General features: G+C 43.4%; 1 protein-coding gene across 1 annotated transcript; it reads right to left on the reverse strand.

Annotated features, from left to right (window-relative positions):
• Positions 1-143: 143 nt before the first annotated feature.
• On the reverse strand, positions 144-11,116 carry LOC138355664 (kielin/chordin-like protein). The gene is made up of 6 exons (XM_069310987.1): positions 11,015-11,116; positions 8,511-8,687; positions 7,160-7,334; positions 2,121-2,327; positions 1,194-1,364; positions 144-316 (listed from the first exon to the last, which is right to left on the reverse strand). Exons 1-6 carry the CDS (start codon positions 11,114-11,116, stop codon positions 144-146), a joined length of 1,005 nt encoding a protein of 334 aa, XP_069167088.1.
• Between the last annotated feature and the right edge of the window lie 5,718 nt (positions 11,117-16,834).

Genomic DNA, 16,834 nt, shown 5'->3' on the forward strand with positions numbered 1-16,834 from the left:
AATAATTCGACCGTGGGGCGGGACCTCGATATAAGCCTAACATGTACATATACACTGGTTGCCTGTCCCCTGACACAATGAATTATATTAATAAATTATTATAATCACTTAAGAGATACCTGTTTTAGTCTCTTATAGCAGAGTTATGTTTCAGATGTTTCTTTACAGATGTGAGTTCGTGCAGGTGTGGCGGGAGAGCTCACCTGGATGGGGCTGCAGGTCACGGAGCCACTCAGGCACTGGCACTTCTGACACGGGCTCCTCGGGTGGGCAAACACCAGACCATTCTCGATCTCACGATCCTCGAAGTAACAATCTTCGGACAACAAATCTGATTAGTGACGGGCTAACTACAAAATATATTTTCAATTAAACAAATGATAAATAGACGTTGGTCAGATTCAGGCCTGAGAAGCTGTGTTCGTACCGTGGCATTGTGCGCAGCAGTCAGTAGTAGCAGGGTGGGTACAGGCGACCAGCGGGCAGGTCTTGGGCATGCAGGTGACGTGCCCACCATGACACACGCATTCCTGACATGTTGCCATGCTGCTGGGAAACATGCCACCGTCTGGGATGATTTCACCGTTATACTGGCACCCTGAGGTACACTGAGGGCAGCAGCGGCCAGGCACAGGGTAGGGGCAGGCAGGACGACCACACGGCAGCTGTGTACACTGAACCTCTCCCATCTGCCACACCAACACATCCCGTCAATGATAAAACAACATATTATAATATTACACTTTTACTTATACCAGCTCACATGCAGTACCGTCTTAACACATGGGCACACTGGGCAGTTTCCCGGGGGCCCAACCATTTTAGAGGCCCCATGCTGCCATATTGTTCATGAGATATCTCTCTGCAGAATTCATAATTACTCGACCTCTCGCTGGAAAGGCTTGGGATTCAAATCCCATTTTAAATTATATTTGTAGAATAAACAATTTGTGTACAACTATCTGACGGTAATTCTACACTTTACCGGACATCATCTGGGCAGGGGGCCCAGTGCACTGCTCAGAACAAGGCCGGCCTACAATACCGCTAAGACGGCCCTAATCATAAGATTAGTATGCTTGCAAGAAACGTGTATCAACAAACCCTGCAGGAGCACTGGGAACACGGGTCGCTGGGATCCGGGAAGTGCTGGCCGCTGTGGTACGTCTGCCCCTCAAACTCGCAGTCCTTACACAGGGCGCAGCAGCCGCGGGCGTCGAGGGCCGGGTAGGCGCAGTGAGCCGGGGCGCACACATGCGGGTAGCACGTCACCTCCGGGTAGTCACAGCGACACTCAGTGCATGCGTCGTACGACGCCTCGAACACCTCGCCCTCCAGGTAGACATGCTCGTCGTACTCGCATTCTGAGAAGACAACATCAAGCAGATTACTTTGTGGCTTTAATCCTTGTCGGTGACTTTATGTGCTGGTCGTTATACATGTTGTAAATTGAGGCTTTTTCTCTTAAAGAAGCACTTATATAAACAATATGTTAAATGAGGTTTTGCTTTTAATCTTTTCTATAATTAGACAATTTCTCCCAACACAAACTAGGTACTATGCTCCAACATATCTTCACACAATACACAGACCAGATACTATGAAACACCATATCCCCACACAATACACAAACTAGGTACGATGCTAATCCATACCCACACACAATACAGACTAGGTACTATACTACACCATACCACAAACTAGGTATAAAGACAGAGTTAAAGTTCCCTTACTACTGTGATGTTCTCAATAAACAAGACAACGTAACAACGCTAAACAATGGTGGTGATGGTTTTCATCGTTAGTGTGAATTAACGGATAACAGAAGACTTTTCCAGAATTTCTTAAAATTCGGGAATTCCCCTCAGTAGTGAGGCAGGAATGTAACTCCCCTCAGTAGTGAGGCAGGAATGTAACTCCCCTCAGTAGTGAGGCAGGAATGTAACTCCCCTCAGCAGTGAGGCAGAAACATTACCTCTGTGGATTTCTAGTGTCAAGCTTTATATGGAGTTGCTATAAAAAATAGTCGGTTCTATTGAAGGGAAATAGTGCAAAAACAACCCCAGAAATGGTTGGTGAAGCGCCAGCAGGAGCAGAAGCCACGTCCGTGCCTGACCTACCTCTGCAGATGGGGCAGCAGGCGCCGACGGGGGTGACGGGACGGGAGCAGTAGGCTGGTGGGCAGGCGACAGGGACGCAGCTGACCGTGCCCTCGTCACACCTGCAGGAGCGGCAGGGGTCCAGGGGATCAGGGAACACCGCATGGTTGTCCAAACTCCTGCCGGCGTAGCTACAGCCTGGTCCCCACAGCGGCCCAGAGAAGGTCCCTTAGTTTAATAACTTTTATCATATAGTGTGTTATATTATGGATAATAAGTCAAAACAGTTCAAATAACTTATTCTAATATTTTAATACAATTTTAAGAAATTTTTACCTAAATGTTGAAGATAAAAAATTTCGCGAAGAGGTGGGATAGGATGAGCACAGAGCTGGTAAGCAAGGAGGTGGGGGAGGGGGGGGGATTTATGAGGCAGGATGAGACGATAAAAAATCTTGAGCCCATCTTTACTAAAATGAAGTACTTGTAGTAACTGCTTGGTGGGAGGTACCAATATGCAGTGATGGACCACCACAAAGTCAAAGTATTATTGAATTTGGACAAACCGGAAACTTTTAACCTCCATATAAATATATGACTTAACGTATCCTCTCCTTGCAATCCTAGAACTAATACACGCTATCATTGGCTTAATGTGTGATATACTAGGCCTAGGAATATTTAAGTTTCTTGATTTATTTTTTCAGACTATTAAATTTATAGTACAAAACTGGTTTACTGGCGGAGCATCACTACAGAATGGTACTTTCCACTAAATACCCACTATAATTTCAAGAGGATGGAGTGAAAACCTTCTCTCAGGGTAGTCTGAAGACCGAGAGCTGGATACAACATTCTTATATAAATAAAAAATAGTTTAAACCCAATACTTAATAACAACAACAATTAGAAGACCCCTCCCCCCTAGAGAGAAGTGGTCAGTAGGAAGGGGGCCCTCAGCCCCCCTAGAGAGAAGTGGTCAGTAGGGAAGGGGGCCCTCAGCCCCCTTAGAGAGAAGTGGTCAGTAGGGAGGGGGGCCCTCACTCCCCCTAGAGAGAAGTGGTCAGTAGGGAGGGGGCCCTCAGCCCCCCCTAGAGAGAAGTGGTCAGTAGGGAGGGGGCCCTCAGCCCCCCTAGAGAGAAGTGGTCAGTAGGAAGGGGGCCCTCAGCCCCCCTAGAGAGAAGTGGTCAGTAGGGAGGGGGCCCTCAGCCCCCCTAGAGAGAAGTGGTCAGTAGGGAGGGGGCCCTCACCCCCCCCCTAGAGAGAAGTGGTCAGTAGGGAGGGGGGCCCTCACTCCCCCTAGAGAGAAGTGGTTAGTAGGGAGGGGGCCCTCACTCCCCCTAGAGAGAAGTGATCAGGAGGGAGGGGGGCCCTCACTCCCCCTAGAGAGAAGTGGTTAGTAGGGAGGGGGCCCTCACTCCCCCTAGAGAGAAGTGATCAGGAGGGAGGGGGGCCCTCACTCCCCCTAGAGAGAAGTGGTCAGTAGGGAGGGGGCCCTCAGCCCCCCTAGAGAGAAGTGGTCAGTAGGGAGGGGGCCCTCAGCCCCCCTAGAGAGAAGTGGTCAGTAGGGAGGGGGCCCTCAGCCCCCCTAGAGAGAAGTGGTCAGTAGGGAGGGGGCCCTCAGCCCCCCTAGAGAGAAGTGGTCCGTAGGGAGGGGGCCCTCAGCCCCCCTAGAGAGAAGTGGTCAGTAGGGAGGGGGCCCTCAGCCCCCCTAGAGAGAAGTGGTCAGTAGGGAGGGGGCCCTCAGCCCCCCTAGAGAGAAGTGGTCAGTAGGGAGGGGGCCCTCACCGTCACACTGGAGGCAGCACTCCACCAGACGAGGGGACGGGCAGGCGTAGGGTGGGCACGGCTGCTCCCTGCAGCTCACCATGCCCTCCGTGCACCTAGGCCACACCACCAGAATGTCACCGTTACTACACAACACTCCACGCAGTCACACACACCTATATATGCGCTCCATTCCCTACAACACTAATCTTAACACAACAACAACTCTTCACATACATTTGCTTCAACAACACAATCCATAAAGTCGACAGGCAAAAAATATTCAATTATTTGTTAGTTTAATTAAAGGTTAATTATTGTGACTAGATGCTTTTCTTTATTTTGGCATGATCAGTGCATACAATTTTTGGTATGATAAAAAATACTACTACTACTACTACTACTATGAAATAATAAGTAATAAATAATAATAATAAGTCTAGTTATATTATATTGCAAGATTTGGGTGGGGTGATATTGACACTGTCACCTGGCACTCTTCTTTAATGCCAATCCAGATCCATCCATGTTAGGCACGTACCCAACAGCAATTACTGGGAAAAAAATTGGATGAAGCTATCTCCTAGTGGCTGTCCTCCAACTTGAAACAGATAATCCAGACATTTTAATTTACAAATATAGACTAGGTGGGATACCCAAAGGTGTCCAGTACACCTGGCCACCACAGATCCCTCTCTGTTTTTCTGCCTGCCGGCCTGTCTCTCTCTGTATGACTGTCTGTCTATTTCTCCTCCTCCCCTCTCATCACCCTTTTGTCGGTATGTCACTGACTGTCTATTCATGTCTTTCACTTTGTCCAGTCTTGGACAAAGTGAATGAGCATCTTGTGAAACATATATTAAATATTTAGTACATATACATATAGCAAAGATCAGTATGAATTCTTAAATTTAAAGCTAACAGGTTTTATATACTTCCAATTATTGCTAACTATAGGGGACTACCCGGCTGCGCCCGGGTCTCTCACTCCCCCTCTAAGCATAGCTTAGTGGGGAGGTGCTTACTAGCACTCACGAATTGTAATTAATAATGCGCTAAGTTGCTTTAACTAAAATATGCAAATTTTCAGACTGGTGGGAGAGTAAATCATATTAAATTATATATTTCTTGGCGGATTTTTCCGGATTTCTTGGCGTTCACAGTTTCGATCACATTTTTACACAGGTACCTGATGTCAGACATCTGCAGGAGCTGAAGGAGGCATTTGAGCAGAGTTCCGTGCTGCGTTTCACTTACGAGATGGAAAAGGATGGGAAGCTGCCCTTTCTAGATGTAACAGTCATGGAAAAGGGCGGAGGTTTCCACACTGCAGTCTACACTAAGGAAACAAACATAGGAATGTGCCTAAATGCCAACAGCGACTGCCCAGACAGGTACAAGAGGAGTGTTGTTAACGCATATGTCAACCGTGCTCTCAGCCACAGCTCAGAATGGAAGCAAGTCGACGAAGAACTCTGTAGGGTAAGGCAGGTCCTAGTCAATTACGGCTTCTCCAATGGTTTCGTCGAAGACATCATAAGAAGGAAAGTGAAAAGCCATGCAACCTCTGAAGAGACAACTAACACAACACCTATACCCCCTATTACACTATTTTACAGGAACTTCTTTTCCACAGCTCATAAAACGGAGGAAAGGGTCCTGAAAGATATTGTTAATAGAAACGTTATCCCTACAGACAAAAATCAGAGGATACAACTGACGATTTACTATAAAACCAGAAAAACGGCCAGCCTACTCATGAGAAACTCTCCAGACACAAAACAGAACGCTTTAAAAGAGACTAACGTCGTCTATGCCTTCAAATGCCCACTTGGGGACTGTAAGCTCCAAAAAACCCAGTATATAGGCAAGACAACAACAACTCTTTCTAGGCGTTTAACGATGCATAAGCAACAGGGCTCCATTAAGGAACATATAATCTCTTCCCACAACCAAACCATCGCCAGAGAAATCCTAGTAAACAACACAGAAATCATCGATAGATACAGCGATAGCAGGCGGCTTGACGTTTGCGAGGCACTACACATCAAGAAGTCAACACCAGCAATCAACAGCCAATTATTGCACAACTATATTCTACCCACCTCAAGACTCCGCTCCAATATAGAAGCATCAAGAAATATGGACCAATAGGCTTTCTACAAATACTTCTATTCAATATCCATTGCTTCGTGTTCTGTCTTGTTGAAATTAATACCCTATTAATACTCTTGTTCTGTCTTGTGTTGATGAAATTAATACCCTATTAATACCACATTTTGTTCTGTCTTGTGTTAATGCCACATCATCCCTTCCACCTCACTCAAATGTAGATATAAAATCGGAGATACGTAAGTTCTATTCAGTTGTGTATTTGTGAACTAAAGTCTTTGAAAATGTAATAAGTTTTACGAAACGCGCCCGTGTCGCGTCAGACTAGAAATAAAAATGAATTTTGGAGAATTGATTTTTTATTTACCTCCAACAGTGAAGCGTAATGTACGAAAGATTGAGAAAATTCGTGTTAGAATTATTAATCTTACTTTTTCGGTCATATTTAATAATATATGTCTACAGGAAAGACTGCTACCAAAATATACTAATATTAATATATATATATATATATATATATATATATATATATATATATATATATATATATATATATATATATATATATATATATATATATATATATGTCGTACCTAGTAGCCAGAACGCACTTCTCAGCCTACTATGCAAGGCCTGATTTGTCTAATAAGCCTAGTTTTCATGAAATAATTATTTTTCGACTACCTAACGTACCTAACCTAACTTTTTCGGCTACCTAACCTAACCTAACTAATAAAGATAGGTTAGGTTAGGTTAGGTAGGTTAGGTTAGGTAGGGTTGGTTAGGTTCGGTCATATATCTACATTAATTTTAATTCCAATAAAATAAAATTGACCTCATACATAATGAAATGGGTAGCTTTATCATTTCATAAGAAAAAAAATTGAGAAAATATATTAATTCAGGAAAACTTGGCTTATTAGGCAAATCGGGCCTTGCATATTAGGCCAAAAAGTGCGTTCTGGCTACTAGGTACGACATATATATATATATATTATATATATATATATATATATATATATATATATATATATATATATATATATATATACACACACACACAATATTGCGACCACAGGCCAGGCCAGTGGCATATTGGTTAAAACAAAACGATGATTAAGGAATATGATTCCACAGTGGTCCTCTGAAAACCTCTCGGAGGTGGATAAAGACCCACCTACACTCCTGGCAGTGGTCGTGCGGGTGGGGGAAGACTTGATGGTTGTCGTAGTAGGCATCATGGAAGTGGCACTGGCGAGGGGGGGCGCAGAAGGGGCAGCACACCCCCTGCACCACCCGGGGCACAGCACACTGAAGGGGAGGACACCGCACGCTCTCACACCTAACACCACCAGCCTGAGGAAGACAACGTCACTCAAACATCTTTAGACGATGAGATGGAGAAAGGCTGTATTACTGGTTCGTGTAATATTTATATATATATATATATATATATATATATATATATATATATATATATATATATATATATTTATATATATATATATTATATATATATATATAAACATTATATATACACATTAAAAAGTCAACACCAGCAATCAACAGCCAATTAATGCACAACTATATTCTACCCACCTCAAGACTCCGCTCCAATATAGAAGCATCAAGAAATATGGACCAATAGGCTTTCTACAATCACTTCCATTCAATACCCATTGTTTCGTGTTCTGTCTTGTGTTGATGAAATTAATACCCTATTAATGCCACCTCACCCATCCAACTCACTCAAATGTGGATATAAACAAATAGGAGATGTGTAAGTTCTATTCAGTTGTGTATGTAAAGTCTTTGAAAATGTAATAAGTTTTACGAAACGCGCTCAAGTGTCGCGTCAGACTAGAAATACAAATTAATTTTGGAGAATTGATTTTTGAATTACCACCAACAGTGAAAAGAAATGTACGAAAGATAAAGAAAATTCGTGTTAGAATTATTAATCTTACTTTTTCGGTCATATTTAATAATATAATATATATATATATATCCCCCACTATGAGCGTAGTGGGATAGTCATAGGCCTGGCTAGTGGGTCGTGTAAATAAAACAATCAGGCTCAACAGCCTCACTCTCATTGGTGTTGTGATTAAAAGTGAGTGTTGAACTTTAATTATGTGACTTCTCACTGCATAATGAAACCTTTCCGTTAGTTTGAAGCCATTCCTGTCTCAAACCAGTATAAAGTCATCTACCTGGACTAGTATAAAGTGATCTACCTGGACCAGTATTAAGCCATTTCTACCTGGACCAGTATTAAGCTATGTATATTTAAAACCAGTATAAGGCTATATATATAGGTAAACAATATGCACCCATGACCCCGGGGTTCATCTAGTACTCCTTGACCCCAGCTTTACCTAGTTGTGTCCCCCCACCCATTACTCCGGCTTTACTACCAGTGACCGCCGCATGACTCGGGCTTTACCTAGCTCAAGCCACCGTGATTTAGACTTTCCCCAACACTGGCCCCCATGGCGCAGGCTTCACCAAGCAGAGGCACCGCCAACTCACCTGACACTGGCACTCCTGACAGGGGTCGTGCTCGTGGACGAAGGTGTCGCCATCGGGGAAGATCCTGAGGGTGAAGAGGCAGTCTCGACAGACGGGGCAGCAGCCGTCGGAGGGCACGGCAGGGTGGGTACAGGGCACAGAGGGGCACTGAACTCTACCGCACGTCACCCCTGCGTCCTGGAGAGGTCGGAGGGAGGATGAGCAATGTACACACGCTTAGCAACAAAGAACTAATCACTGGAACGCGAGTACTGTGCCTTTTTAAAAGACCATATGTCCAAATAAACAAATTCCTAAATGAAAATCATGTCTTTAAAATGCCCGATTCCAAAGCTTTCATGGAGTCAGCATTGTTCCAGCACTACTGGTCTTTCATGGAGTCAGCATTGTTCCAGCACTACTGGTCTTTCATGGAGTCAGCATTGTTCCAGCACTACTGGTCTTTCATGGAGTCAGCATTGTTCCAGCACTACTGGTCTTTCATGGAGTCAGCATTGTTCCAGCACTACTGGTCTCAAATTATACTGAGCCTATATTATTAATAAATTTACATATGTTTCGAGCACTTACATTGTGTGATTAACAAAAGACAAAGTTTTGTTAATAGCCATGAATGATTAATTTTGGATTTTTTGTTTATAAAAAAAGTGTACGTATACTTAAGTTTTTGACCGCACACTTCCAGTAAGATCTATACTTTTACTGAAGCAGTTAAAACTAAATTGGAAAAACTTATGTTTCGAGTTTCTTTGAAAAATTTGAAAATATGGGCGAAACAAAAAAAATTACAAAAATGTTGCATATCCAACCTCGGATATACAGCATATCATATTACGGCGTAATTAATTTCTGATATCAATACCAAACCCAGAATACATATAAATAAATATATTATATAGTGCCTTTTTATTCACAGTAAGATAAAAATACTATTAAATAAAGGCTGTCTGGGTGTTACTAGACTCTAGTGTTCTTGTATCCCCAAGATTAGTGTGTACTTTTATTATTACTAGTTTATTATTACCTGGAATGTACCTGGATGGGGTTCTGGAAGAAACGTGACTATTTTGCTTAACCGTTAATCCAGCCCTATAACGCATGCATTGAGTACTCACCATAAAATTGTTGTTGCAGTCAAGACAGTTCCACACTAATCAGTCACCACTGGTATCCGATACACCGTCCAAACAGCATTTATTATTAACAGAGGCGCCTCGGGTTCCAACATTATATTACTGGAGTTGTCTGAAGCGACAGTCTTACCGTACAGGAGCACTGCAGACACGCGTGCGTCGGGTGCTGGAAGGTCTCTCCGAGTGGGTACAGCGTCCCCTCCAGGAGGCAGGAGGAGCGCTGGCAGCTAGGGCAAGAGACTTGGGAGGAATGGTCAACAGAAGGACGTAGGAAGACAGGTAGGAATGTTGACGTATACGGTGTTAATGGGGATAGGGATGTAGGGGGAGGCAAGAATGGTGTAGATGTTTTGCCTAAACTTGACAATTGTGAAGGCGGCACTGTGGAGGTCAGGGGTGATGGAGGAGAGAGATCTGCAGGGAAAGTGCTAGGCAAAGGGGAAGTGGGGGAGAGTGAGGGGGTGCCTTGAACGTCAGTAGGGCGGTGTGCAGCTGCTGCAGGAGGGCAGGTCGGGCAGCAGGAGCCCGCCAACACTATTGGGCTTCCACATGACACATCGTGACACTTGGGGTCCAGGCAACGTACAACACCATTCTGGGAAAACATGATTCAGGAATATTAATTAAAATTGCATAGCTAAACTTCACAATAATTGTGTAGTTCCCTTTAACAATATCAAGGTAAGTTTACCGCTAGTATGAAGGAGTGATTTTCCCCCACTTTGAGTTCTTTACTAGAAACAAGTACTGTATTTTATTTTATATTATATTATATATATATATATATATATATATATATATATATATATATATATATATATATATATATATATATATATATATATATATAATACGTCATGCGTATTAGACGAGTTAAATTATTATCAGGCTACTGGTGTCCTTATTAAAATAAAAAAAATGGAATGAGGGGAAAGTGGAAGAACAGCAATCTCTTGGGGTCATGAACCCACATGTAGCTCCCACTGCAAGGCGAGACACTACATGGGAGTCCAATGTTATCCACTGGTGCTGAACCCCAGCAGAAACAGGTCTTGTCTTTCTTCAAGGGAGGAACCAAGACATGAACCATTTAAAATGTTTGGGACAGCAGCTTTGGGAACACCATTCTCGTGTTGACTATGAAGAACCATACATCTCTCACCCGTACACGAGATTGGGAGAGTGACAAATATGCACGGCATCATGTTTACTGATTCCTACATGGCCAGCGTCTGGAGGAATCCAAAGACATACATGCCCAAGCGTAGGGTACTGATCATTGCATCTAGTGCATAATTACTTCCTAGTTTAATCTGGCAGACATACGTGTAAGACTCCTTACGTAAGACTGTGCCACTTGCACTGCAATACCTCACACTTTGACAGGTAGCGCGACGTTACGTGGGAAGCATATACACAACATCCGGAGACTTGAGGCTTTATTGTAATATTATCCTCGTCCGAAGCCGTCATCTGTTATGCCTATGACATATGGATTGTTCCAAATACCCAAACTAGACTGAAGCTCTACATAATTCACTCTCTGCTAAAAGCATTGAATGTGGTCTTGTTATAGAGATAACTAAATCCAGAGCTCTCCATCCCCAAGAGAAAGTAAGTAATTATCAAAAGAAGGCACCAAGCCGGGAAGGCTATGTAGCACCATCAAATGTGCAAAATAATCAGAGGGCGCTAAATATCACCAAGGATGCCAATACGAGAACAGATACACATAAGGCGAACGATATCAAAAGTATCCGAATCACCAAGAATACTATCGAGGGACAAGCGACCGCGGGGGACGATCGGAAAACAAGACACATGCTCGTCCTGGAAGTCAGGACATTTAACAAGGATGTGCACGACTGTAAGAGGGCAATGCAATTAGGACAATAAGGAGCAGGGCGGCGTTCTATCAAGTGACCATGAGTTAAGCGAGTATGGCCAATACGCAACCTCGCCAGAGCCGTTTCCCATCGCCGGTTACGGTTCCCCAAGAGAAAACTCATGTCCCTATAATTTTCAAGGTCAACAACCAGAACACTTAAACGTGTGGGCAGCACAAATACTTTAGAGTTGGTATCAACAGTGACATTGTAAACTATCTACACCGTAGGTTAAAAGAAAGAAAAACCACTGAAAACACTTACTGGTAAGAATATTGGTATAAATATTAAATATGCTAGACTATTCCATATGATGTTTGTTAGATCTTTAGTTGATTATAATGCTTTGCACCTAATTAACTTCCCCGCCTCTGTGTCGGACAAACTTGAAGTAGTACAGAATGAAGCCATGAGGATAATTCTTGGTGCCCCAAGATGCACAAGAATCATCAACATGAGGGAAGAACTGAAGCTTCCAACCATTCTAGAGAGAACCATGCAAGTCAACACTACCTTTTGCCTTAAAGTCATGAGAGACCCTACATCTCCTGCATTGCTCAGAGACAAATTATTTAGGGCTGTTAACACCCTATTGACTGGTGCCGACATACCAACTCACTCCTTTTATGATAAATGGCTGAGTTAAAAGGCCTACAATCTCATAAAACTCAATATTCCTTTTAAATGAAATCTACCTGTCTCCGATACTCCTCTTCATCTGTGCCCCACCATTCAAGTATCATACACACCTGTCACCAAGAAAGGTAATGAGAAGCTTGCTCTTCTCACAGCTGTCACACTTGAAACAATTGCCTCCTCCATCGAAAATTTAATATCTCACCAGCACTGTGTCTACACCGACGGTTCAGTCCAATCCTCTACTGGACGGACTGCAGCGGCATGTAGGTTTTATAGAAATAATATTTGCACAAAGACTGTCAGTGTCAGGTTAAACAAGTGGCTGACCTCCACACAAGTAGAACTAGCAGCATTACAACTAGCTACCAGTACATTGAAAAACATTGGAGAAGGAATAATATTTTGTGATTCAAAGTCTGCTCTTCAAGCAATTGAAAACTTCTCTTGGAAGATTGACAGCAAGAACCTCATACTCCCAATTATAAATGACCTAATCGCTGCACAGAGTAAAGGGTTTCGAATCTCCTTTGTATGGATACCATAACACACAAATATAACCCATCATAATGAGACACATTGCAGCCAAATTATCGTGTAACAAAGATAAAGTTGAATTAGATCTAGGTATCCTCATCTTTGCTGTCAAAACGATATTGTTCCAAACACTCAGGTCTGATAGAGAAATTACTGTTTCCCAACGACCTGAAAGCAAAAGTATAAAAAGCTATGATTTGTTCAGATCTGAAACCTACATTTATGGGTGGTACAAAGAGTTCACACCACTGTGCGACACAGTGATTGCCAGGATCAGGTTGGGTTACCGTTACCTGTGGCAGGTGGCTACAGGTGACGGATTTCTCAATCCTGAGCACTCCAGGTGCAAACTCTGTGAGCAGGAACTGCGGCATGATCTCCCACACATCATCAAATGCCCAGTTATCAGACCATTCAGACCCGTTGGCATGAGGTACCTGGGGTTTTGCAATTACTTTATTCACTCGCGTGTTCTTGAAGATATCCTCATATTGCACCCAAAACCAGTAGCCAGTGCAGGCTACTGAACAAATGGCCTTGTATGACTATGTAAGTAAGTAATTATCAAAGAAGGCACCAAACCGGGAAGGCTGTGTAGCACCATCAAATGTGCGGAATAATCAGAGGGCGCTAAATATCACCAAGGATGCCAATACGAGAACAAAAACGCATAAGGCGAACGATATCAAAAGTATCCGAGTCACCAAGAATTCTATTGAGGGATAGGTGAACGCGAGGGGCGGTCGGAAAGCAAGACACACGCTCGTCCTGGAAGTCAGGACATTCAAGAAGGACATGCACGACCGTAAGAGGGACAATGCAATTAGGACAATAAGGAGCAGGACGGCGCTCCAACAAGTGACCATGGGTTAAGCGAGTATGGCCAATATGCAACCTCGCCAGAGCTGTTTACCATCGCCGGTTATGGTGGTAGAAGGACGGCCACAAGGAAACACAGCATTTAAGAGTACGTAGTTTGTTACCAGTAACAGATGACCAAGAAGCCTGCCAACGGGTAAGGATGGAGGAATGGATAACCGGGTAAAAGTCGGAATATGGAATACCTTTACAAGAGATGGGACAAGAGCGGACAGCTTCCTTGGCGGCAGCATCCGCACGCTCATTTAAAGACACACCAATATGGCTGGGAACCCAACAAAACTCAACCGACTTAAATTTACTGTGAACAAGAAACAGCCAATGCTGGATCTCGACAACTACTGGATGAACCGGATTAAAGGACCCCCGAGAGCCATGAAGGTACTACGAGAGTCAACAACTACAAAGGAAGATTGACAACGAGAAAGCAGAAGACGAAGAGCATAGATAATAGCATAAAGCTCCGATGTAAAGATGCTAGTCTCCGGAGGTAAGCGACACATAAGTGTGATCAGGAAAAAAAAAACATAGTAGCCAACACCGTCCGCAGACTTAGACCCATCGCTGAAGACAGAAACGGAGCGGGAGTGAGAAGAAAAGTGCTCAAGGAAAAGGCGTTTTAGAGCCGTAGGAGGGGTAAAAGCTTTAGTGATGCGGGTCAAGGACGTACAAAACTGCGGAAGGGGGACTCTCCACGGGGGCAAAGAAGGAACAACACGAGGAGAAACATTAGAAACACGAACGGAAAGAGAATCCTGTAAGCGAGATAACCGGACAGAAAGAGGGAGGTGGTGAAGAGGAACAGGAACCGCAGAAGGGGTAAAAGTTAAAGCACGACAGAGGCGAGAGGAAGGATGTTGCAAGGACCGCGCAAGATAGCGAAGACAATAGCGATCACGGCGGTCCTGGAGAGACAGGAAGCCAGTGCCAACATACAAGCTTAGGACGGGAGTTGAACGAAAGGCACCAGAACTGAGGCGCAACCCAGTATGGTGCAAAGCATCAAGACGGCGAAGAGTAGAAGGAGAAGCAGACGAGTAAGCAGGGCAACCATAATCGATCTTAGACAGGACGAGAGAGGAATGTAAAGCGAGGAGTGCGCGCCTATCCGCTCCCCAAGAAGTATGGGACAATACCCGAAGGAGGATAAGGCCCTTAGAGCATTCAACACGGAGGTAAAGAGATATGGGGAGACCAAGACAAACGAGTGTCAAGGAATAATCCCAAAAGCTTCGCGGAATCTTTGTACTCAAGGGGATGACCATAAAGTGACAAAGAGGGACGAAGAACAACCCGTTTCCGAGTAAAAGACATGGCACAAGTCTTAGAAGTAGAGAACTTGAAGCCATGATCGGTGGCCCAAGACGACATGGCATCAATCGCAAGTTGAAGCCGGCGTTGAAGGAGAGGCGAATCATCACCCTGACAACAAAGGGTAAGATCATCGACATAGAGAGCGGAGAAGACACCAGAAGGAAGAGAGGAAAGAAGACCATTGAGGGCAACCAGAAAAAGAGTAGTGCTCAGAACACTACCCTGGGGCACACCTTCGTATTGCTGAAAAGAGGCAGAGAAAGTGGTACCAAGCCGCACCCGAAAGGAACGACTAGCTGTTCCAATGCATCTGTTCAATGTTACCAAATGTATGCCTAAAAAAAACAAAATAAGTACTTTTTATCAGCTAAATCAATTTGTGAAAGGGATGAGTCATGATAGAACTGATATTCAGTCCTATCGTTAAGAATATAGATTTTCTTAACTGGAGGAGAGGTTAGGGTCATGGGGTACCCAGGGAACCCCAGGGCTCTTGAAGTACTGGGGTTCATGTGTGGAAGTCTTAGCAACAAGACATGAGGTTAGAACAAATCCACAAGGGCCGTGATGAGGGTTCGAACCTACATCCAAGAGGATCCCAGACGCGCCTCAATCGACTGTACCAAGACATGGTGAAAGAACTGCATAGGTGCAATTCCATACATATAATAGGTGAATGGGGGAATTTTGTAAAAACCCTGGTTGTGTCTTGGAGAGACTTCAGGATCCGTGTGAGGGTAGTTGCACATCCGGTTGTAATTCGTTTACCATGTCTCGGCACAGTCGATTAAGGCAGCGTCTGGGATCCTCTCGGACGTAGGTTGGAACCCTCATCACGGTCCTTGTGAATTTGTTCATTTGATGCATCACGCTATTGTGATTTCTGTGTGTAATATGAGGTTAGCCTTCATGTAGTCTTCAGTAGTCTCCGTGGTGTAGTGGCAAGACACTCGTCTGGCGTTCCGCGAGCACTATGTTATGGGTTCGTATCCTGGCCGGGGAGGATTTACTGGGCGCAATTCCTTAACTGTAGCCTCTGTTTAACGCAACAGTAAAATGTGTACTTGGATGAAAAAAACGATTCTTCGCGGCAGGGGATCGTATTCCAGGGACCTGCCCGAAACGCTACGCGTACTAGTGGCTGTACAAGAATGTAACAACTCTTGTATATATCTCAAAAAAAAAAAAAAAAAATGTTTATCTTGCCATTGTGAGACCCGGCTTAGGGTATGCTGAGCAGTTTGGGCACATTAGACACACTTGAGCTAGAGACAAAAAAAATCTCAACGTACGTTCGGAAGGAAGTTGTAGAGCAAGAATGATCATGACTGAACTCTTCAACTGGATGGACGGGATTAACAAGCAAGATATAAATAGAGTTTTTAAAATATTACCAAATTTGGAACCGACACAACTGATTAAAATTAAAATTTTAATTCAGAAACATTATTCAGTATTTTCTGAATTCAAATTGAAAATTAATTTAATTTTCAATTTTAATTCAGAAAATAAATGGGCAAACTCTGATTCGGAAAAAAGGATGGAAGATCTGTGGAACAAGGTAACAAGTAACATCATAATAAAAATCACTGGAAAGTTTTAAGCACAAATAGGATAAATACATAAATGAGTCTGGTTGGGACTAAATAGGAGCAGCATTGTACTGGCTAATAGGCCTTCTGGACATTGCTTTATGCTGATATTCTTATTGTAGCATGCTGATATTCTTATTGTAGCATGCTGATATTCTTATTGTAGCATGCTGATTATTCTTATTGTAGCATGCTGATATTCTTATTGTAGCATGCTGATATTCTTATTGTAGCATGCTGATATTCTTATTGTAGCATGCTGATATTCTTATTGTAGCATGCTGATATTCTTATTGTAGCATGCTGATATTCTTATTGTAGCATGCTGATATTCTTATTGTAGCATG

This window comes from Procambarus clarkii, chromosome 68 (genome assembly GCF_040958095.1).
Source record: "Procambarus clarkii isolate CNS0578487 chromosome 68, FALCON_Pclarkii_2.0, whole genome shotgun sequence".
NCBI classification, from domain to species: domain Eukaryota; kingdom Metazoa; phylum Arthropoda; class Malacostraca; order Decapoda; family Cambaridae; genus Procambarus; species Procambarus clarkii.

Bases quoted from the DNA above. Each gene is read 5' to 3' on its own strand.
- LOC138355664 (XM_069310987.1), bottom strand. From the start codon at position 11,116: ATGACGGCTTCGGACGAGGATAATATTACAATAAAGCCTCAAGTCTCC. The intron at 2,328-7,159 runs GTAGGTGGGTCT...TATTAAACTAAG, and splicing joins GCACGACCACTGCCAGGAGT to GGACCTTCTCTGGGCCGCTG. The intron at 1,365-2,120 runs GTAGGTCAGGCA...TTGTCTTCTCAG, and splicing joins CTGCTGCCCCATCTGCAGAG to AATGCGAGTACGACGAGCAT.